The sequence below is a fragment of the Xiphophorus couchianus genome, chromosome 13, assembly GCF_001444195.1.
Source record: "Xiphophorus couchianus chromosome 13, X_couchianus-1.0, whole genome shotgun sequence".
NCBI classification, from domain to species: Eukaryota; Metazoa; Chordata; class Actinopteri; order Cyprinodontiformes; family Poeciliidae; genus Xiphophorus; species Xiphophorus couchianus.
Window position 1 is genome coordinate 12,229,210 of NC_040240.1, and position 10,697 is coordinate 12,239,906.

Genomic DNA, 10,697 nt, shown 5'->3' on the forward strand with positions numbered 1-10,697 from the left:
GCAGCCATAACAACCTATTGTTGTCTTATTAAAAACAGAACAAGAGTAGTATTGGGCTGGTTTATTGTGCGGCCATGTATGGAACGTTTATGGTTATGTAACATAAATGAACAAGCCGGGGATACTGCGGCCCTTACAATATTCGGAAATACATATTTGGTATGCGCTCAAAAACGCAGCGCGTTCATTGGTGAAACTGAAACGACTGGCTCCGCCCACTGGCCGTTGATTACCTTTTCTACTTCCCCTGCTCTCTTCCAGTAGTTCTCCACCCACCAACCGCCAGAGAGGACGCAGCGAGTCAACGCGGGTTTCCGACCTAAACATATGGCAAAAATAGCCTCCTTTCTTTCTTTTAACGTTGGGCCCACTACTCTTTAAAAATTCCGCCGAAAAAGAGAAGACGATTTTCCAAAACCTTTCGGCCGTTATCTCACGTAAGTACAGCGAACCGTTCCCCGGCTGTTGCTACAAGGAGGATTCATTAAGCGGACGTTAACATGGCGGGCTGCTCTTTCTGGTGCCTTGCTACACATGACAGACCCGCTCGCTGCGCTATGTGATTTCGACATGCCTTCCGTTTCAAGTTGAACATGTAAATATTTCTTTGGCGAGTCGGATTCAGTGTGTTTTTCGTGTAGTGGATTTGTGTTGAGGTTTGTTCTGGGATTATTATGAAAATACGGCGTTAACACAGCCATCTCCGACCGAAGGGCAGCCGACAGCCGCTCTAACGTTAGCGGCTTTTCTTGCCTTGACTCTTTACCCAGCGTGTTTATGTTTTCCCCGTCCGTGTCGCCAAAATGGCCACGTTTATTTGTGACATTTGTAACGGTACTGGTTTTCCGTGGTTTATTTGATCGTCTTTGGTGACGCATTGAATTAATATTCAATTTGTCAAGTTGTCAGTCAGTGTTTTCACTTACAACGCATGCGCGAGATTTGGGGCGACGCATTAAATGCCTGACAAACCGGCCATGTTATCTTTTGTGGAAGTAAGATAAATACCAGCGTTTTTGTATTAAATACACACAACCAAGCTATTTAAATTGTTCCGGAATAAGTACTATCTCATATTGTATTGTTATTACTAGAGTTTAGTGGCATTAAAGATGAGTTTCACCAACACGTTACACTAAGGAGGCCTAGATCTCATTTAAGCCGCATGACTGTTTCCTCCTCTGTGGTTCTGAAACTTTTTAAGTCAAGTCTCATCAACATAAGGGAGGAAAGGGTCACGTTTACCATATATTTTAGGCAAAGACATTGAATAAAAGTTTGGGGGGTTTTTTATTTGATTTTTTGTATTTCCTTTCTATTTAGTGTTTTTTTTAGTTGTGGATCAGTATTGATACTATTTGAGTCATGTTTGTCGGTTTGAAATTAGGACAGTGGCATAGTTTTAAAAGCTGAAAATTTGGGCTAATTTGTTTTCATTCAGACTGAAACCTATGAGAAATTGTGACCTAAATAAACAAAAAAAATTATCATTTTTAAATATACAGTACAGACCAAAAGTTTGGACACACCTTCTCATTGAATTCAATGAGAAAGTGTGTCCAAACCTTTGGTCTGTACTGTACATATACCGTATTGCACTTGAATATAACTGCGGGATTTCAATTTAAGCTACAGACTATATTGAATTGCAGTTGTCATCACAATATCACAAGCTCAGTGGACTGCTTGGGCACTTTATTTTTATTGTGTGTATAGATGAAGTTTCATGCATTTACACTCTACACATCACTGGTGTTCCCTTTACGCCAGTGGGAATTCATATTACTGAAATGGCAAATACAAAGCTGTTTTTGAGGGCTCAGTGCAGCCTGCAGTATAACGTTTGAAAATGTCAGATGCTGATTGTAACATTGCCAGCTCTGTGTAGATGCCCTTTTTATTGCCTCTTGTGCATGCATTCATGTCTAACATTGTGTTGTTGTGTTTTTTTTCCAGGGCTCCCCTGTCTCTGTACAGGTGTATGAGCGCTACCCAGAGGGCCTAGGGGCGGCCCTTTACCGGGAGCACTTTGACTTCAACGCTGAGCCACCTTGGGATCCTAGCTGATAGCGGGACAGGTCCATCTCCTGACTTGTCCATGTTAGTGTTTCTTTTATCTGCATGAAAATAAAACAAGTCTAACAAAATGTTACACTTTAAAAAACACAAAACAAATGTAGAATTTCTAAGTCGCGTCATGTTGATTCTGTTTGTGTCCGTCTGTCCAGTTTGTTGCATACCGGCAGGACCCCATTGGCTCAGTCGTGACCCCCGGACTCGTTTACTACTTTTTTTATGATCATCGGCTTATTGGAACACGGTTAAGATGAAAGGATTCCCTGACAAACCAAGCTACATTATTGAACTCCTGGATGGAGGAGTTACTCTGGAAGACGTTATTGATGGACACATCTGTGAACAGGATAAGGTCAGTCTTGGTTAGAATAAGCTGAGGTTGTGTGAGAACTGAATTTTTGTAAGAGCTGCGCCGTTTAACTGCTGTTGTGTTGACAGGTGGAGAAAAGTGCGTTTGTGGTGGGCGACCTCGGTGCCCTGATGCGCCAGCATACGTGCTGGCAGAGCATGGTGCCGCAGGTGCAGCCTTACTACCCGGTTAAGTGCAACAGTAGCCCTGCAGTCATTGAGGTGCTGGCGTCCTTGGGCCTGGGCTTTGTTTGTGCTAACAAGGTGAGGATATCTTTTTAATCAACACAGCGATTCATCCTCTTATGAAAGCATTTTGTGTTTTGGGGCAGTTGCATCACAAGCCCTCAATTGATTACTTGTCAGCTGATAAGTGTTACCCATTAAACTTACGTAATGCTCTAGTTATTTTTTTAGGATTTTCATGGGGGATTTTCTTCTGGAATCTGTGAATTTCTCCTAACTTGTGTGTTTTCCTCCCTCCAGGCTGAGGTGAGCCTGGTTCTGGAACACGGCGTTCCCCCAGAAAACATCATTCTGTCGAGCGCTTTCAAGCAGCTGGCACACATCAAGTATGCCGCCAAGAACAGTGTACACCACCTCATCTGTGAGAATGAGGCGGAGCTCTCCAAGATTGCTCGCCTGCACCCAGAGGCAAAGTAAATAAGAAAATACTCGTCATCAATAGTTTATTAGAAATATGTTTCTTTGAGCATGCAACACACTTCAAAGCGTAAACTTCTAGTTGCATGTGATTTAGTTGGAGGATTCTTTTCTTTCGTTCAGGCTGCTGTTGCAGTTAACCACCGAGGCTCATGCAGCAGAGACCAGCATGCCCTTTGGTTTTTCACTGAAGAGCTGCAGACATCTGCTGGAGATGGCCAAGGAACGGGGGGTCCAGGTGGTGGGAGCGGCCTTCCACATCCCCAGCTCCTGTCAGGACCCGCAGCAGGCCTACACCCGTGCTCTGTCAGACGCTCGCTGTGTATTTGACATGGGGGTAAGCACCAGCTTTAAAAAAAACAAAAAAAAACGTTTGGACGTAAATGGAGTTTTATTGGGATCGACTGACTTGTTTTCCCTTGTCAGCTGGATCTGGGCTTTAACATGCAGATCCTGGATATCGGTGGTGGATTTACTGGCTCTGAGTTTCAGCTCAAACAGGTCAGTTTTAAAAGTCATGACGAGATTTCAAAAATCAAAATTTTGCTAACCTATATTTTGTTTTGCATTGAATTTTATTTTTGAAATTAAAGTAGCTCAAAATCTGTACACTTTACTCTGGGCATGCAGGTTATGTTTTAGTTGCCACTTTCCAGCAGCACTTTGGAAGATAGAAATTTATGCTAAATAAGAAGCCAGCAATTGAGTCAAATATTTGTGTTTTTAGTTTGAACTCTCCTCTAAAATCTGCTTGAATAATTTTTTTTCTCTTTTCCTGTAGGTTGAGTCTGCAGTGCGACCTCTCCTGGACGCCTACTTCCCCCAGCGATCAGGTGTGCAGGTTCTGGCGCAGCCTGGCTGCTTCTATGTGGCCTCTGCTTTCACCTTGGCCGTCAGTGTTATTGGCAAACAGGTGGCGACTCGCCGCTGGGACAGCTTGTCTCAAGGTGAGATGTTTGAATTGTTCTTCGCTTCTTTTCTTGTTTGAATGTACTTAATTGGAGCAAAAGGTGTTGAAATGAATGTCGACTCTTAAATTCATAGCTCAGAAATGTTACTGTATTTCTAACATGTTTAAATGTATTACAACAGGTGAGAAGAATGAGGACACAGAGTTCCTGTACTACATGAACGAAGGTGTTTATGGCTCATTCAGCCACAAGCTACTGGGGAACATCATCACCACTCCATTGGTGCACAAGGTCAGTAAGGCTTCCACCCAGGAGAGCCAACACACTGACAGCAGATCTGGTAAAATACAGAAATATGTTTTATCTTCATGAAAATGCAGCACATGATTGTGTTTTGATATATGATATCCAAATGAAACGTTCCACATAGCGACATTTTTGATCCATAGTGTGATGCAACCTCACTCGATTGCTGTTTTCCAGTGATTGTCCAAAGCTAAGATGGTAATAAAAGTTGCAGAAAGACATTAAAGTATTCCATGTTTCCGAATGTGTCACACAAGCATGAGTCTTACATATTTGTTAAATGTTGTGACGAGAAGTAGACTTCGCAATGCTCCATTTGTGTGAGACACACAATATGGTGTTCATTTTTCAAACATGATAAAAGTCCATTCAGCCAAATTTGTCCTCCTTGTAATCAAAGGAAAAACCTTTCAGCCAAATGACCAGCAATATGTGGGGAAGGGGCATGTTTTTGTTACCAATTGCTGAAAGCTTTAGTTATTTTGAAACCGTAACTTTTTAAAAACATTGTCAACTCCTGATACTAGTAGTCAGCTCATGCAGACTTGGCGTGATAATCATTCCATATTTAATGCAACTCTTCACCAGAAAGCCATTTTGAATTGGTGCATCTTAAATCTTTGTTCACCTCTACACAATGTTTACTTTGGTCTCAATTGACTTGAGGAAACGCTAATCAGACATAGCTTGTTGGAAGCTGGCTGATAACCATTCAGGAAAACGACTACATGATTCATGACTTGATATTTGCTGCTTTGTCATCTGTTGTGACCTTTGACAATGAGCTAACGGAACAATCTCAGAAATTAAAGATTGATTTTTGTATGCTTTCACACTTGAGATCATCTCTACATTTTCTTCTAAACAACTTTTTTTTTTTTTTGGTCTTCATTTCTGCAGCATGCATTGTGTGTTGATGAAGCAGTGTATCCCAGCAGTCTGTGGGGCCCGTCACTGGACCAGCTGGACCAGGTGGTGGAGCGCTGCCTTCTGCCAGAGCTCCTGGTGGGAGACTGGCTCCTCTTCTCCAACATGGGCACCTGCGGTCTGGAGGAGTTCAGCTGTGTCTCCGCCTGCAGCCAGCTGCCTGTCTATTACACCATCTCCACCCCAGACTGGTAAGACTGGAGAAAAGTAGCAGTTAAAAAAAAAAAATGCTACACTTAGAGAAGCAAAGAAAATGAGTTAAAATCCACACTTGCTGTACTCCACAGGTATGAAATGCAGGAGGCGGGCGTGGCGCTGGATAGTGCCATGAAGAACTTCTCTGTGCTCCAGTACAGCATGTAGCAGCACTCTGCCCCTGTCCCATTGCACAGATGTTCCTTCCTCTGCTTTCACCATGTGAGAAGAGAGGTCGGCGTGGTATTTCGGACAAGGGGCTAAATGTGCTCAACATTCCAGCCACCTTGGGGGGAAAAAAAATGTGTCCTATCAATAATTTCCTTCCAGAGTTTGACTTGTTTGTTTTTTGGTTGTTTTTTTTTTTCCTTTGCTTGAAGAAATGGGAAACAGTTAGTTGTGCGATGCCTCGATTTAATCCTAAATTCACCTGGTTGATAATCGGAGTCCTGCTCCTCTCTGAAGGACTGAATCTGTCGGCTAAAAGAGTGTTAGTCTAAGCTCAAATGATATTATGCAACAAAATGGATGACTCGTTGGAGATGGGAGCCCAACAGGTTTGGGAAGGTTTATTTTTGAATCAAAGTCAGTTTACAAATTGTATAATTTAATCAGTTAAGTCAAATTGTCTATTAATAATCTGACAGTCTTGTAAACTCCAGCACATTGTGTCTGTACATGATTTTTTTTTTTCTTCTTGGATTCAGTACTTTGTGTCGAATCTGTTTGTCGGACCCCTTTCTTTGTATAGAAACGATAATTATCTAACCTTTCGCTCAACTGCAGCTCACCTCAGTGTTTTATTTATTGGAATCAAATATTACCATGGCATATTTCAAACTCCATCTTTGAATGTGTTTAGTCCAGGTAATATGCTGTGGCCCGTCTATCAGTGTTTTCCTGATAACATATTTATGTGGTGTTTATTTATTTACTTTTTTAAACGCTACAGGATTAGATGTGCTGTGACCTCAGTGGTTTCCCTTCATTCAAAGGGAGCAGCAGAATTTTTCTCATTGCACATCCTTTTGCTAATGCAGAGAAACCACGCAGTAACACGTCTCCTTGTCTCTAACAGAGAAGGGGGTCAGTCTGGTTAAAGGTGCGCAAATTTATTTGGATTAAAAGAACCTGAAGCAACCAGCTTTCAGATCTACACATTGGTGTTGTTCTTGGTCCTTCACAAAGGACGCCAAAAGCTAGCTATTTTAGTCACATATGATATAAAAAACTCATACCAAAAGTACATAAATGTCGATCTTTAAAATGATAGGCATTGATAGTTAAACACAGGCCTCTGATAAATGACATGTTCGATCTTTCATTGTGCCTCTTGAAAGACATGAGGGGCACAACGCAGAGTCTCTTGTACAGCTTCATGTTTGATAACTTGATAGGTAACGTGACTCAGCAATTTATAAGAATCCTGCCCTTGTGTTTTACAAGTGACTAATGTATTAATTGTCTAAGGCACTAATGGACCATAGCCTGTTTTGACTGTAAATTGTGCTTGTTAAAGTGATTAATTTAATACATTTCTGACTGAAAACTCTTACTTGTGCAAGTGTTTTGCTTTTTGGAGGTCGATAAAATAAGAACAGTGGTCGACTTAACAGATTATGATGTAATAGAAGAACCTGCAGGCCTGTATGCCTGTTAAGTTTAGTGTTCATGATTCAACAAGAGTTCAGAGGCAAAAACAAAATCTCACGTTTGTCAAAATATATCTGGCTTTGTGGGGAAGTAGTCTGTGGCCTGGTGAAGGAAAAGTGGAACGTTGTGGTTGGTGTGACTCTGGGCTGCTGCAGAACCTGGAATACTGATTTAATTGAGAAGAATATCCTGTTAACAGTTTGTGACCTTAAGCTTAAGCATGCAGGACAAGGCTCTGATCACACACTCCATTACATTTCTGAGTGAAAGAAAAAAAACATGTGGTTGGTGGCCTAGTGAAAGTCTGGACATAAAAATGATTGAGATGCTTTGGCGTGAACCTTAAAGGGTTGAAAACCTCAACCCGATTCACAAGGATTAGTGGGACAAAGATCACTCTGCCATTTATTAAAAATGCTTGAGGGTAGTTTTGCTGCTAAGGGTGGCACAACCAGTTGTTGGGTTTATGGAGAAATTGCTTTTCTGCAGAGAACCAGGTTGGCTGGAATTTTATTTACTCTTTGTCTCGTATTAAAACTTGTTTGATCTGAATCATTTAAGTGTGGTGCAAAAGAAAGCAAACAGTTATCCAGATTTAAGGCTGCTGTTTTCCCTCTCAGCAGCCAGGAATTATCTAATCAACAAATTGAATAAAGTGATGTCAACTATGCTTGTATATCAGTAATCAAGGTTCACCAAGGCTTATCAAATTACATAATCCAAATTTATACCAGGGATTCATAGAAGAAAACCACACCTAGCAACTTATCAGAAAAAGAAAATAAAGGATGACCCACATTTTGTGGCAAATACTTTGTCCAGTTCTTATCAGTATTACAACAGTACAAGTCTACAGACTTGTTTTGAAGCCTGTTGGATCAAAGTACAGCAAACATTATCAACTGTAAAAATATAAGGGTCAATTTAGAATTTAATTTTTCTGGAAGAACTCATTCTGAATTGAAAAATGTTTCTCGTATCTTATTAGATTACGTTAAATTTTTCAGATATGTTCTGTGCATGTTTTAAAATGTATCAATCATACAAAACTAATTTTGAAATTTTCCCTATGAATGGCTATCCTGTAACAGGCCATAATATAACATTCTTGCATTTAAATGTCCCATTTTATTGGACCTATGTAATATTCAAATGGGTGAGACTATTGCTGTGTGTCTACTCTGTGATCTACTGGCAAACTCTCCAGGGTGTGCACCACTTCTTGCCCAATGATACAGGTAACACACATAAGTACACAGGTATATATGATTTATAAAGACACATATATTTATCGGATCCACAGGAGTTTCAACAACTTTTAGTTTCACTTGTAGGAATGAAATCACTGCTCTAACCTCCTTTTAGGCTTCACAGGGGCTGCTGATGCCTATCTCCTGCAGTCAATTGGTGAGTGACGGCCCTGGACAAGTTGCTAGTCCATAAAAGGACAGCGAAGAAAGACATGCAGGGTAGACAAACATACGCACTCACACCTGCTTTTGGTAAGGGAGAAACCAGAGTCCCTAGAGAAACCACACACATGTAGGAGGAGAATATGCAAACTCTCCCAGCAAATCCAGGAACGTTATCTTCTGGAAACATGTATGCTGTGAGGTGAGTAGACTGACAACTAAATGACTGATGCCATCAGATTATCTTTAAGCTGTTTAATTTTTATTATATTGCTATATTTCCATTCAATATTTTCATCAGCGATGCTAAAGACAAAGCACAGTGCTACATTGTTTAAAGCTCAGACCTACTGTATGGCTGATTATGTTTTGTCTCTGTTATTCCTTCTTCTTTGTGGATTTTATCCTGGCAGTTTTACTTCTCAAAGTGCACAGGGATGATTTAAGGTTAAACAGGTTCTTCAAACTGACACCATACAGACAATATAAAAAATTACGACACCCTACAAGAACCTTTGTGTTTTTATAACATATTCTGACAAATTGACACTCAAAAGCTATTCGAACAATATAAAGAAGTGGAAGCATAATTAGAAAACTAACAAAAGCTGAAGAAAAGACTTCAGAACGTTTTCAGACAGATTAGTAAAATTACATAATTTTAACATCAGAATAGGACATGTTTGGCATAAGCCAGAGGTTGAATTACCATGTAAAAATAATTTTTTGAGCTTTACATGTTATAATTCTATTTCCTCATGGATTCATACCTGGAGCGTTGCTTTGATTCGTTCATGCATGTTTGAGAAATCCTTTAATCACCCGAGGCAGCATATTTATAACAGGTGAGTCCAACTTGATTGTAAGAATAAAGAATATTAAGATTACACATTGGTGCTTGAAGATTTCTTTCAAAAACAATTTCACATTTAGAATAGAATAGAATAGAATAGACTTTGTTAATCCCCAAGGAGAAATTCCTTTAATGGGACGTCCTAAATCTTTCACATGACTTTATGGGTATTAGTCCCAAAATATACCCAGGTCTCTACCCTCATCCATCACCAGCTTGCGTGACCCCAGAATTTGTTCTTTTTCCCCATCCTGGGACCCTTTGTTTCAATTAGATTCCCCTTATTCATAGCTTAGGTCACTGAATCACTCTTATTCTGACCCCTCCCTCAAGACCAAGAACCCATGGGAGACCCTACCAGAAGCTTAAGCCATGGATAATACAATGCCAGTTCAGTGCCATAGCGGTACTGAACTGGATAAAGCTGATTAAGATAAAGTGAAGATAGCGTAGCAAAACATTAACACCCTTCTCTCACTGACCTCCATATGACGACTGAAATGTCCAAACCTGAGCACCTAACTGTGATTTTATGAATGTCTTATTAATCTTCAAGCTTCTGAAACTAAACCAGCGTCGGGTATTGAACCATCCTTGTTATATTAGCAATGAACTCCTTCTCATACCAAGTGTATTATAGCTTCACATGCATTTTATTGTTTATTTCTTTTCAGCTATTAAGAAAAAGAACAATCATACAAGGCATGGCACAAAAATGAAAGAGCTAATTACGTGGGTGGTAAAGAAATGCTCTCTGTTGCATATTTCTAAGAAATTAGTTGTCATCTCTATATCAGAGATAATCAGGGAGTGGTTCAACCTTCTGGTTTAGGCCGGTGTACTGTGTAACCTGATACTGTAGGTACTGAATCAGTCAGCGACATCTAATGGAGTAATGCTGTCATATTGTTTAACGCTATTATCAGTGGTTGTGAGCGGACTATTAGTTAGATTTTGTTTTTAACTGTGACAGTGCAACCTGACACTCGATCGAATTAGAAATTTTATTAATTTCTATTTTCATGTGGAAACGTCATCAAATGTACTTCAGTGACTTATATGATCCACAGACAGCTATAATGCAAATTAACTCTAGTTGAAAATATTGCATTCTGAAGTTCTGGTAATGAGCATACTCATCAGGATGCTTGAAATATTATGAAGATATGTATTTTTATAGTATCTGAGACGAAGCCACCCAGAGATGAGACCATTGGTTAAGTGAACAAGTGAGTGAGTTCAGGAGTACAATGCAATAAACGGTCATAACAGGTAAATACTGCTTGCACCAAATTTGTAAGTACTTTTTTCACATCTTTCAACATTTAAGGCATAAACATATTTTACCATTAT

At 40.0% G+C, this 10,697-nt stretch overlaps 2 protein-coding genes across 2 annotated transcripts in view; both read left to right on the top strand.

Annotated features, from left to right (window-relative positions):
* Nucleotides 1-10,697, top strand: part of aunip (aurora kinase A and ninein interacting protein) — a 954,922-nt gene that overhangs the window by 834,947 nt on the left and 109,278 nt on the right. The window lies entirely within an intron of this gene.
* On the top strand, nt 246-6,981 carry azin1b (antizyme inhibitor 1b). Its single transcript, XM_028036563.1, has 11 exons — nt 246-437; nt 1,957-2,100; nt 2,229-2,428; nt 2,515-2,688; nt 2,911-3,083; nt 3,211-3,424; nt 3,514-3,588; nt 3,869-4,034; nt 4,180-4,289; nt 5,205-5,422; nt 5,519-6,981. Exons 3-11 carry the CDS (start codon nt 2,327-2,329, stop codon nt 5,592-5,594), a joined length of 1,308 nt encoding a protein of 435 aa, XP_027892364.1. The 5' UTR covers nt 246-437; nt 1,957-2,100; nt 2,229-2,326; the 3' UTR covers nt 5,595-6,981.